At 39.3% G+C, this 13851-nt stretch overlaps 1 protein-coding gene across 1 annotated transcript; it reads right to left on the bottom strand.

The window, feature by feature from the left end:
- Nucleotides 1-5984: 5984 nt before the first annotated feature.
- Nucleotides 5985-13560, bottom strand: LOC137252463 (uncharacterized). Its single transcript, XM_067788212.1, has 2 exons — nucleotides 12936-13560; nucleotides 5985-9585 (listed from the first exon to the last, which is right to left on the bottom strand). Exons 1-2 carry the CDS (start codon nucleotides 13404-13406, stop codon nucleotides 6565-6567), a joined length of 3492 nt encoding a protein of 1163 aa, XP_067644313.1. The 5' UTR covers nucleotides 13407-13560; the 3' UTR covers nucleotides 5985-6564.
- Between the last annotated feature and the right edge of the window lie 291 nt (nucleotides 13561-13851).

Below are 13851 nucleotides of genomic sequence, written 5' to 3' on the forward strand. Positions count from 1 at the left end.
AGCGAATTAAAACGCAGCGACTGTGCTGGCTAGGCCATGTTATGCGAATGAATGATGATGCTCCGGCCAAGAAAGTGTTTCTATCGGAACCCGCCTATGGAAGCAGAGGTAGAGGGCGGCCCCCACTCCGTTGGAAGGACAAAGTGAAAAACGATTTAAACTCCCTTGGTGTGACCAATTGGCGCCGGTTGTCGGACGGCCATAACCGTTTAAACGGTTAAGCGCCAATTAAGTAAGTAAGTAAGAGGTCAAGCTGCCATAAAGATATGAGTCATTAACCACTATTTTTCAATAAAATTTCATGTTTTACTGTATTCTCAATCGATATGTATGCACATAAATCGTGCTAAATCATATTATTATTGTCTCAGATGACCATTGCGTTTTCATCCTAAAGGAAATTTCCATTCCGAAAAACCACAATTTCGCCTTAAACTGTAACGGTATGGCAACGCTTCTGGCAAAACAACAAATATTATGAAACTTCGAAAATTCCCAAATACGTCAAAAAATTTTGAGTGGAACTACCTTCTTTTTATACTCAGTTGAGCAGAGCTCACAGAGTATATTAACTTTGATTGGATAACGGTTGGTTGTACAGGTATAAAGGAATCGAGATATATATAGACTTCCATATATCAAAATCATCAGTATCGAAAAAAAATTCGATTGAGCCAAGTCCGTCCGTCTGTCCGTTAACACGATAACTTGAGTAAATTTTGAGGTATCTTGATGAAATTTGGTATGTGGGTTCCAGGGCATTCATCTCAGATCGATATTTAAAATGAGCGATATCGGACAATAACCACGCCCACTTTTTCGATATCGAAAATTTCGAAAAATCAGAAAAGTGCGATAATTCATTACCAAATACGGATTAAGCGATGAAACTTGGTAGGTGAGTTGAACTTATGACGCAGAATAGTAAAAATAGTAAAAATTTTGACAATGGGCGTGGCACCGCCCACTTTTAAAAGAAGGTAATTTAGAAGTTTTGCAAGCTGTAATTTGGCAGTCGTTGAAGATATCATGATGAAATTTGGCAGGAGCGTTACCCTTGTTACTATATATCTGCTGAATAAAAATTAGCAAAATCGGAGAACGACCACGCCCACTTTTAAAAAAAACATTTTTTAAATTCAAATTTTAAAAGAAGAGTTAATATCTTTACAGTATATAAGTAAATTATGTCAACATTGAACTCCAGTAATGATATGGTGCAACAAAATACAAAAATAAAAGAAAATTTCAAAATGGGTGTGGCTCCGCCCTTTTTCATTTAATTTGTCTAGGATACTTTTAATGCCATAAGTCGAACAAAAATTTACCAATCCTTGTGAAATTTGGTAGAGGCTTAGATTCTAGGACGGTAACTATTTTCTGTGAAAAGGTTGAAATCGGTTGAAGCCGCGCCCAGTTTTTATACACAGTCGACCGTCTGTCCTTCCGCCCGGCCTTTAACACGATAACTTGAGCAAGAATCGATATATCTTTACTAAACTCAGTTAACGTACTTATCTGAACTCACTTTGTATTGGTGTAAAAAATGGCCGAAATCTGACTATGACCACGCCCACTTTTTCGATATCGAAAATTACGAAAAATGAAAAAAATGCCATAATTATATACCAAATACGAAAAAAGGGATGAAACATGGTAATTGTATTGGTCTATTGACGCAAAATATAACTTTAGAAAAAAAATTGGTAAAATGGGTGTGACACCTACCATATTAAGTAGAAGAATATGAAAAAGTTTTGCAGGGCGAAATCAAAAGCCCTTGGAATCTTGGAAGGAATACTGTTCGTGGTATTAAATATATAAATAAATTAGCGGTACCCGACAGATGATGTTCTGGATCACCCTGGTCCACATTTTGGTCGATATCTCGAAAACGCCTTCACATATACAACTAAGGGCCATTCCCTTTTAAAACCCTCATTAATACCTTTAATTTGATACCCATATCGTACAAAAACATTCTAGAGTCACCCCTGGTCCACGTTTATGGTGATATCTCGAAAAGGCGTCCACATATAGAACTAAGGCCCACTCCTTTTTAAAATACTCATTAACACCTTTCATTTGATACCCATATCGTACAAAAAAATCTAGACTCACCCCTGGCCCATCTGTATGGCGATATATCGAAAAGGCATCCACCTATAGAACTAAGGCCCACTCCCTTTTAAAATACTCATTAACACCTTTCATTTGATACCCATATCGTACAAACAAATTCTAGAGTCACCCCTGGTCCACCTTTATGGCGATATCTCGAAAAGGCGTCCACCTATAAAACTAAGGCCCACGCCCTTTTAAAATACCCCATTAACACCTTTCATTTGATACCCATATAGTACAAACAAATTCTAGAGTCACCCCTGGTCTACCTTTATGGCGGTATCTCGAAAAGGCGTCCACCTATAGAACTAAGGCCCACGCCCTTTTAAAATACTCATTAACAACTTTCATTTGATACCCATATTGTATAAACGCATTCTAGAGTCACCCCTGTTCCACGTTTATGGCGATATCCCGAAAAGGCGTCCACCCATAGAACTAAGGCCCACTCCCTTTTAAAACACTTATTAACACCTTTCGTTTGATACCCATATTGTACAAACGCATTCTAGAGTCAACCCTGGTCCACGTTTATGGCGATATCTCGAAAAGGCGTCCACATATAGAACTAAGGCCCACACCCTCTTAAAAATCTCATTAACACCTTTCATTTGATACTCATATCGTACAAACAAATTCTAGAGTCACCCCTGGTCCATCTTTATGGCGATATCTCGAAAAGGCGTTCATCTATAGAACTTAGGCCCACGCCCTTTTAAAATACTCATTAATACCTTTCATTTGATACCCATATCGTACAAAATAAATTCTAGAGTCACCCCTGGTCCACCTTTATGGCGATATCTCGAAAAGGCGTCCATCTATAGAACTTAGGCCCACGCCTTTTAAAATACTCATTAATACCTTTCATTTGATACCCATATCGTACAAAATAAATTCTAGAGTCACCCCTGGTCCACCTTTATGGCGATATCCCTAAATGGCGTCCATCTATAGAAATATGGCACACTTCCTCTTAAAATACTCTTTAATACCATCCATTTGATACCCATGTCATACAAACACATTCCAAGCTTACCTTAGGTTCTTTTTACAACATGGTGATTTTCCCTTACTTTGTCTACACAGCTCTCAACTGAGTATGTAATGTTCGGTTACACCCGAACTTAGCCTTCCTTACTTGTTATATTAAGCTTTTATTTACTTTCACTTGGCTGTTGTCTGTAATCAAATCTTGCAAATTAAATCTGATACACTTCCCGGTGTCCGATTGAGCTGGAATTTTGCACACTTGTATAACTCCGATGACAATGCAATATTACTTTGCGAGAATTCGATAAATCAATCGATAACAGAGTTATCGGTAAAGAATGAAAGCCTAAGTCCTTTATTTAGAAGGATGGTGAATAACCTACAGCGGCTCAAGAACGAGGTAACTTCGCTATGTTTGTGTATAAAACGAACGTAGAAGTTGAAGGCTGTTATTCCTCAATTTTGCATACTTTTCTGCGCACTTGATTTTGTTTTACAGATTTAACTCAGAGCATAGATCTGCAATAAGTAGTTGTAAACTGAACGTGACATAGGCAAAGTCACAATGAAATATGATTTTAAGTTAGTTGGCACTGTTTGACACAATTTTATATGTGCTCTCTGTCAAAAATGCTTCAACTAACTTGGTCGCATTTTATTTCGATTATGAATATGCCCCAATATATTCGCATCATGATATAAAAAATCGTGTACTCATACTCAGTCAGGGTTATTCAAACGTAGCGATTAGTATCAGTAATTTGGTTGAGAGTCTTTTTCATCCTGACACCGCGTTAGCGTTGAACGCGAAGGATCTGACAACCGAAGATGCTGATATCCGAAGTTAAGCCACTTTTGACAAACACATACGATATGTTTTCTCGAAAATCTGTATATTCTTATGTATGCATATATGTATTTAACGTTTTGTTGTTATAAGAACACGTGAACATGTGTATGCACATATATACAAATTCATTTGAATGAGTTGAACAAAGCATGGGGCGCATTCCAAAAGCACAACTGCTGGCGAAGTTGATTAGTGATAACTTCTTGGAACGCACAGTTGCAACTTTTACGACAAATTAGTAGCATACAAATTTTCCGCTCTATTCACTCAACGTTTTTATCGATTGATTGTTGACAGTTTGCTCAACGTATCGTTTCAAAAGCACAATTTCTTTCACTCAGCTGATATCTGATTATTAGCAAGATCAATTAATTGATGGAACAAAAAACAATGATCAGATTGATGTTAATAATTTAATACACTCAGACATTAACAAAACAGGAGGTCTTCCAAAAGAACTAGAAATATTTGCTGGTGCTAAAGTTATGTTGAGATCTAACGTTGACGTTGCTAAGGGACTAGTAAATGGAGCAATAGGTCACATCACTGAAATTATATGGCCATATTACAGACGTGCTCAACTATACCATAACGATGTACCATCGGTTCGTGTAGACTGTGGTAACGATGGCGTTCACATAATACAGCCTAAATAAGTTCAATTTCGTTCTAAATTTAATCACGGCACAGCTGAAATAAGAATGCGCCCAATTGTCTTGTCGTGGGTTTCAACTGTGCACAAATTGCAGGTGACTACTGTAGATCATGCTGTTATTTATCTAAGCTGCAAATTATTTGCTGCTGGCCAAGCTTATGTGGATTTAAGCCGAGTTAGATCATTAGCAGGTCTTCGAATCGAAGAACTTGACAGTTCAAAGTTGACTGCGAAGAAACCTTGTAATGTTGATGCATTAAAAGAAATGGATAGGATGAGAAACGTTACAAGTAACTAAGTAAAGATTACATAACTGATTTAAACAATATTTTACCCTACTAAAAATAAAAATAAAAAAATTGATATTTAAATTAAATTTAAGAAAAAAGCTTTTCTAAGAACAGGCTTTTATTATTTTTTAACAAAACGAACTAAAAAGTAAAACGTAAAATTAAAACAAAAAAACTTTATAAAAATAAGCTTTTATTATTGGTTAATAAAATTAACCAAAAAGTAAAAAATAAATTGACTGTAAAAAAATATAACACTTTATAAGTTCATTGTAACCTTTAACGATAATTAGGCTTCTTCGTCTGTGACAAAAAAAATTCCATATATAATTATATATTTTTAATATTAAAACTTTACACCTAAATTATGAAGCCTTATACTGTTTTCACACAGAAACTTAATGAGCTCATTTCACCTTCTAATGAAATCGTAAATTTTTTGCTTTCACACAGAAGTAACTGCTCGATTAGTATGAAGGATGAAATGTCAAGCGAATAAAATGACAATGCTATATGACAGACAATCATGGCGGAACGATACAAGGTGGCAGCATGGTGACATACCTACATACATAAATAAGAATTCCATGTACTTTGTTTTTGTAAATTCGATGGACAAATGTCAAAATCGTACTGCGCCGGAAGTTGATGTATCAAATCAAATAAAAAAAGATTATAATCAACTGTTCGATGCGGCCACCTTGTATCGTTCCGCCATGCAGACAATGACATTTACATTGACAAATAACATTTTTAAGCTCTGAATACACCAAAAACTAAGAAATTGAACGCTCCCAACAGAGTTGCATTGTGCTTTTGACTTAATTAGGCATTCGATTAGCTACTAATGAAATAATTATAGATTCGAATTTTGCAGGGAAGATTGAGCTCAATAAGCGTCTTAATGTAGAAAACTGCCTTTATTATTCAATAAGCCGTCTGTGTGAAAACAGTATTACAGCTTATATCACAGTCCTAATTGTTCACAGTCCTAACTTATAAAGTGTTATATTTCTTTACAGTCAATTAATTTTTTACTTTTTACTTAATTTTATTAACCAATAATAAAACCTTATTTTTAAAAAAGTTTTTTTTCTTTAATTTTATTTGTATCATGATATACATCATTTATCCACCCTGTCGGAAAATCAACAAAACAAAATAAGAGAACAGGGCCATAGCTGCTAATTCTACTCGCACTACATCAGCGCACTTCACAAAAGTCTTATTCGAATGATTTCTATTTGGAACCTTTTCAAGCTTTCCAGAATCCTTCATACTGTGTGTTAAAATTGAAATATCGTTTTGTTTTTATCAAAATGCATTTAAATCTGAATGCTTTTGCTTTATGCTTTCAATTGTCAATTTATACAAAATGTTACATACATTAAGTAAATAAAGGCATCATATTCATGCCGTTTGGCAATTATATTAGTTCATAAGTACATAAGTTAGCCCTTCAGCCATTGTGGGTATTGGTTACAATTACATTTTTTTACAACTAAAATAAAATTAACGAATGATATCAATTATTATTTGCTTTGTAACAAAAAATGTATACTTAATTAATGGCAACAACAAATGCTACAATAACAACAACAATTTGACATCTTACTTATTATTTTTACAATACAATTTGAGATATTTTTTTTTTACTGGCGCTGACGGCTTTGCACAAAACTTGGCTCCGTCTCACCATTATCTTCGTGCACAGGAATGGCATCGGGTAAAACATAAACCAAATTGCCATGCGTTTCGAACTGACGTAAAGCACCGTTAGGTGCAAAATATGGAGCGCTATGATATGCAGAAGCTGGCGATGCGTGTTCATGAACTTGTATCTGATGATAATTTGTAATGGGTTCATGTTCGACGACTTCGCGTACCGTTTGGAATGGATGATTGACGACAATGCGACGTTTATGGAAACTTTCACTTGTAGCCGAAGCATCACTAGGCGCTGGGTTAGCAGCAATGACACGTGAACCGGCTGGTGAGGCATGCGCACCACTGGCATCTTTGGCATTTGCATCAATAACCTCTGTTTGAGAATTTGATGATATACCTTGAACACCATCCTTGCCATTTCCATTTGCGTTACTGGTATCTATTAAGCGCTGCGACTTCAATTGATCTCGTTGCTCAACATAATCTCCTCGTTGCTCAACATAAGGCGCATTGTCGTACGCACTCTGCTGTCTGCTCTCATAACGCGCACTCACTTTTTCTGCTGGTTGTGCGCAGTCAGGTTTTGCAGCAACATTGGCAGATTGTGCAGCCTCTTCTTCCTTCTCTGCACTATCAGTTGACTCTTCAGCTGATGGTTGCAAATTTATTTGCTCCACTTGATCGTTTATATCTTGCTTGCTAACTACTTTTTCACTGATTTTGCTCTCACTTTCTGTTTTGGGTGTGTTAATGGAGGACATAATCCTTATAGGCTCATCAGCTTCTTGTGGTCCATGTGGCACTTGCACTTGAATATGTGCTATGTGACGCATTTCAGGCTTACCACTTACTTGGCTCTCAACGGTATTCTCAGATTTCTTATTCCCCTTTTCAGATTGATTTTGTGCGACGAGGCGTGCATAAGATTCGGATCCACGATTATAGTTTATTGAGAGCGTTCTTTGTGGCGCATCGTCATTTGCCTGAGACCTATATGCCATATCAGCTGTGAGACGTGCAGATTCGCTTGGAACGAAACGCATATGTGAGTAAGGTGCGCTATACTCCACTGATGCGTCAACATCAGCGTCTTTATCAGCATCGACGTTTGGTTCATAACGTAGTTGAGCGTAAGAACGTTGTAATTGCTGTTGTGGTGAGACGTATTGTGATTGTTGACGTTCATTTTGTGTATAACGTTGTTGTGTTGCGGCGGCGGCTGCTGGTCGTCTCGCGGGTACCGCATATACAATTACGCTATCACGGCTGCGTTCCAAGTATGGTTTGATCTCTTGCACTCGTGCAGTTTCTTCTTCTAGACGTGCGGTCTGTTTTGCTTTTGGCGCGGATGCTGACTTTCGTTGTTCTTGTACAAGTAGTGCGCGTGACTCAAAATTACTGGGTGCCAGATAAATATTATGTTGCGAAGGTGGAATATTAATTGTGTGTTCGTGTTTGATGATTTGGGTCTGTGGTTCGGCGGTAATACGTTCGCTATTCATGGCAGGCGCTTGTTGTAAACGTGCGGGTTTGGGATCTTTATTTACGGAGCTATAGAAGTTACCTGTCACATATTCACCCTTATACTCGTCATCATCTTCGCCATCATTGTTTAGTTTGCTCTGAAGCGCAGGTTCGTTATTTTTCGCAGATTGCTCATCATTTTTTGAAAATGCGGCGCTATAGATGTCAGCGTTGCTCTTCAACTCCACACGCACTGGTCGTTGGTAATTATTCTCTTCGCGTCTGAAAGCATACAAATTTCGATTCGAAACTTGCCGTTGATTGCTCTGTGGCGACTCCACAGGTATGAAGAGGTCTTTAACGCGTGAGTTTTGCTCACGCTGTGAACTTTCTGGGTTAGCCGCTAGTTTTGCCTCTTCACCATATTGCTTGCGTAAATTAGCTTCCACAAAGTCTCTCTTGGCATTTTGATTATTTGCTGGAGTAGCGGTAACTGTGGAACCTATTTGAGTTGCACTAATGACTGGTGCTGGTTGTTTTCTGGTAGGTTGCACATAAATCTGTCTAGCAGGTGAACGTACGCCATTGTTGTATGAGCCAGCGCTGGATGATTCGGTCTCAATATCGGCATCACTATTTTGATTATATTGCGCCGCAATTGCGGGATGTGGATGGCCAAGTGGTAATACCGTTTCACCTTTGGGTATTTTAGCAACTGGACGCTCAAGCTCTACAACAATAGTACCAGCTGGTTTAATAACGACACGTTCTTCGATATCATAGAATTCCTTTTGTATGGCAGGGTGACGAACTTCAAATTTCTTCGCCTTCAGCGCTGGTTGTGCAATTTGTATGGTTTTTGTAACCACTGGACGTTGATAGACTGGATTCATGGGCGCATAACCAGCATTCGATTGATAACTATTTTCTTGATTGCCATAGAAATCATTATAACCGTTAGATGACTCTTCCACAGACGGTGGATACTCATTTACAAACTGATTTGCATCGCCTTGATTATAAGTGTAGCTGGGTTGTTCATATTCAGGTTTGGCATAACTATTATAATTCGGTTGATATCCACGGAAAGTGAGGCCGCCTTGTGAACCACTGGCACCACTGCCATAGCTAGCGCCAAATGAAGCTCCAGCACCTACTTTACCGCCATCACTGCCACTGTTAGTCGCCGCCGGTTTTGAGGATATGGAATTTGAAGGCGCGGGTGCAGATTGTGCTGATTGTACATGCATTGTTACTTGTGTTGGAACGGTTGTAGGTGCTGAGACAGCTGCAGATGAAATTTGTGTCTTAGCATCAGCGGCTGGCTGTGATTGCTCACTTGCGACCACTGAGGATTGTGCGTTGGTTACGGCAGTGGGGAGAGCTACTTGCCTTTCGAATGTATGCTGTTGCTGCTGTGCGCGTTTTGAATCGTAAGCAACGAGGCGCTCAGATTTAGGAGATGTTGAGGATGAAAATGATGACGATGAAGATGACGAAGTGTAGCGTGATGAAGGTGAATGATCGGAGGATTCAAATACCTGGAAAGAAGGAATAAGAATATTTGGTTTTAATTACAGGAAGATTTACTGTAGTTTGATTTCAAAGTCAATTGACAAACCCGGCAGACTTTTTCCTGCCTTACTTTGGTGTAGCTTCAAAAATTTTCCAGAGGGTTTTTACTTCGCATTTTACCCTTATTTTTTTCCTCCCTCGCAAGATTACCAGGGTTCCGTGAGGTCCACGTCTAGAAACTCAGTTTAGATATGTTAAGCTTATTTTCTAAATATTCGAAAAAATCTTCCCTCGATTCATTGATACCAGAGCTTACTGCACTTTTGCCCCAAGTCAGCTCTCTTTACAAGTGGTAACAGTAAAGCTCGCAGGAGAATCCAAACTCTGCGCGCATTTGTGTGAGCTTTTTGGATAAATATTACAAGAACTCGACTGGGAGGATTCCGTTTATCCCAGCAAAAGCACTCGCTATACTCTTTTCCACCAATAGACCAGAATTTCATAAATTATTATTAAACATCATGTTCAATGTTCTTGAGGGAGAATTTTTGGAGACCTCGCACCTAATTACAAATACTGCGGGCTTTACGATGCTGACAAAGTTTGACAGATACCAGGAAAGGAGACGTTTCAATAAGGTCAAAGCACAGTGTCAATAGGGAAAGAGACAGTGTATCCATTTTAGTGGGTAGTCGGGGAGTGGGATGCTGTTATGAAGATGATCCCATATTATAGAATCGCAGTTGGATGCACGTGTTCCGCATGTTCTTCCGGTTTGTTAGTAGCTTAAATACAAGCCAAAAAGATGCATGGATAAAGCATCCCAGATTAAATCTCTAAGATAAGCGGGTTTTAAACTAAATAAAAATAAATCTTAAGCTCAACACTCGACAAGCATCATAGGATGGTTTTTGTTCTTTGTGCCATATAAAAGAGTAAAGAGGTAGTTGCGCCCAACCCTGTGTATATGGAGACAATCACTGATTCATTATGTATGTAGACCAAATTCCCACGAACCCTAAAATGCGCTGGACGTTGATATTAGAAAAGAGACGAACATTCTATCAATTAACTTGTTTTTTATTTTGTAAGAAGCGAAGAAGCATACCAAGCGTGAGCATATGACGTTGGGTAAACCGCTAACGCGTACAAAACGTAAGCTAGGCCTAAGCTGGGAGGGGTAATTCCGTACAAAACATCTATGACATATTAGACAGTAGATATTCGTGGAAACTCCTTTTAGAGAAAAAGGCGAAGATAGCCCCCACAACACGGTGTGCATACTTCAGAATGCTGGAATGCAACTCCATCGTTTAAAAGGAGTCCCTGTTTAGTGGAGGGCTCCACAAAAATGTACTTATTTTAACAACTAGAAAGGTTGTAAATATTATACGGATGATAAGCATAATCGAGCTTTGAAAAATATCCGATAACAGCTTCACATTCCTTTCAGCACGTCCCGCCTGCAGATCTAATGGCCAAGAATAAAGCGTTGAAAAATGCAATGTGACTCTATACCTTGGGGCAGCTTGAACGTAGGCTGTATGGCTATAGTAGTATAACATCATCTAACATTGACCAAACAGATATCCCGAGCTTGCGTTTCCTCGCACATCTCACAGCCACAATATCGGGAAGATGTCAGCACAAAGAGCTCGAAAAATGTGGAAGATATGACATGCATGTACATCAATGGGTCATAACCAATGGCAGGGGTAAGGTATACTGCCCTCATTCTTTAGAAAACAGATCTAAGGTACTAACAGATCACTGTAGTGTCTTTCAAGCTGAAGTGATCATTGAATTTACCAAGACAGCAGACAGAAGAGGCACAATTATCCCAGCTGGAAGCAGGAAGTAGAATGTATCTTAGAAAAGTTCTAGTTTTTTCCAAGTGGATAGAGTTATTAAACATCGATTCTGGCTCTTGATGGGTAGTCTATGTGGGGTGATTATGGATCGATTACTTCAAACTAACCAACCTAGGCTAAAACCTTAAGTGCAATGAGTTAATACGTAAGATGTGCGAGACCGGCAGTTTATAATATCCAATCGTCCCATTTCACGGTACTTCAGAGCTTTTTTATATACTATGGTATGGAGATCTGGTCTGGTGGAAGGCGCTAGGCAAAAAGAGTAATCAACAGAGGATTGGGAAGGTACAAAGGCTGTCATGCCTAGGAATGTCAGGCGCCGTGAACAGCGCACCTCGGGAAGCGGTAAATGTAATCTTTCTTCTTTGATATGCTTCAAAGGGAGGAATGGGAAAATGGGAAGAAGGCCGAGACAATGGCAGGGGCATTAAAATCTACACCGACAGCTCGAAAATGCAAAAAGGGAACTGGTACTGGTATGTACTCACCACATCTGGAGTTAAGCCAATCATTCCTACTTCCTGACGCATGCAATGTATGCTAGACCGAGGTCTATGCCATAGACAGAGAAGCAAAGCTACTTCAAGATAGCATGGTATCCGACACCGACGTAAAAATCTTTGTTGACAGCCAAGCCGCCTTAAGGGCATTAGAGTCTAACATGATAAAATCGGATAATGTGCGGAGGTGTATAGCATCGCTGGCTTCTATAAGTCATCTCAATGTTTTCCTTTGCTGGGTCCGTGGGCACAGCGGTATTGAAGGGAATGAACTCGCAGATGAGATGGCTAGGAAAGGTTCCGATTTGGACAAAAGTGAAGTGGACAGCTCCTTCCAACTACCGCTGAGTTATCGCCTGGGAAGTATCGAATAATATGAGAACAGGGCAACGGACTTGCTATGGACCAAAAGAGTTGACTACGAAGTCGCAAGGTCCTTATGGCCATGCTTGGATAGGAAAGGCACAGGCTTAATTCTCAAACTGAACAAATCGGCGGTGAAGGTACTTACGGGTGTCATCACAGGTCATTGTACTATCGCATCAATGCTCCGACGGTGGTGAATACCAACTCCCTCTGCAGAAGCTGTCAGGATGAGGAGGAAGAGGATCAGGAGGAGTCAGGGCCTTCAAAGAAGAATGCTCAGATTTCTGGCTTCACGGTTCTTCGACAGCCTGACAGAGGTTGGGAAGGCGCCGTCTCGCTTCTTCTTGGTTTCATCAGGGCAAGCAAGTGGTTCGTTGGGGACCACTAGGAGGTAATGGGGTTAAACGAATGTGCCGCCACCCTGCACTTACTGAGGGCACTCACAATGGACAAATTGTCTCCGATTGGAAGTGTGTGTAATACTCACGCACGCCCTCTTAACGCAGGAGAGAAACGGGAAGCTTTGTCACCAAAACGGACAAGCATTCAGTTTCGTACTTTGTCTCAGTGAACAAACTCACTCAGACGTTACCATCACGACGAATTTATATCAATTTCTCGAACAAATATACTCACCGTTTCTACAGATGGGCCATTATGATAGTTTTGGATGTAACGTTCAAATTCCTGATTCTGCTTATCCTGTGCATTTGCTTGCCTAAATTGACTTTGGCGATTTTGTTGACGCAAACGTCCATAAAACCGTTGTTGTGGTTGAAAACCATTTGATTGTTCTGCGTACGGTTGCAATTGTACTTGAGATGACTCAGCACTACCACTAAAACTGGCAACTGCAATATCTTTTTTTTCTTCACCACTCATTTGCACTTTTGCTTCACTTTCATCACCGGCAGCACGTAATTTAGCGAAACGTTCTTCACTCGACATTAATCTTGCTGGACCTGCTTTCAGTTCAGCAGGTGCCATGCCCGATACATATGTAACATCGGCAGGATTTGTGGCAGGATGTTGAGCTATAGAGATATTGACGTGTGTTGCCGCGAGTGCTGTGCCGATGCACAGCAGCACTATAAAAAGCGCTCGCATCGTAGATATCCTTTCTCGGATGATGTGAGCAACACAGAAAAAAAAACAACAAAACCCGAAACTGTGTAAGTTTTTATATTCTTAAATCGTATTCGTTCACTATCGTTGACCGTTGCGTTACCGATTTGTATTACTGGCCACAGTAAAGTGAACTTCGAATGCACGAATTTACTCTATTTTATACGACATGCATTATGATGAGCTACTTACTAAGGCTTGTGCGATTGTCAAGCGCTTATTTTCTGCTACTGCTGCTGCTTACTACTTACTTACAAGCGACTAAATCTGTTTTGGGCATTTTCGATTTGGAAATACGTACAAAAATTCGTATGGAATTCAATTTAAATTGATTTTTAGTAAAACATACTTTAGTGCATATCTCTACTAACACATACATGCATACAAAAATACTTATAAATTCACATAGTTTATTAAAACAAATAGA

Source organism: Eurosta solidaginis, chromosome 5 (genome assembly GCF_040869045.1).
Source record: "Eurosta solidaginis isolate ZX-2024a chromosome 5, ASM4086904v1, whole genome shotgun sequence".
In the NCBI taxonomy this organism is placed as follows: Eukaryota; Metazoa; Arthropoda; class Insecta; order Diptera; family Tephritidae; genus Eurosta; species Eurosta solidaginis.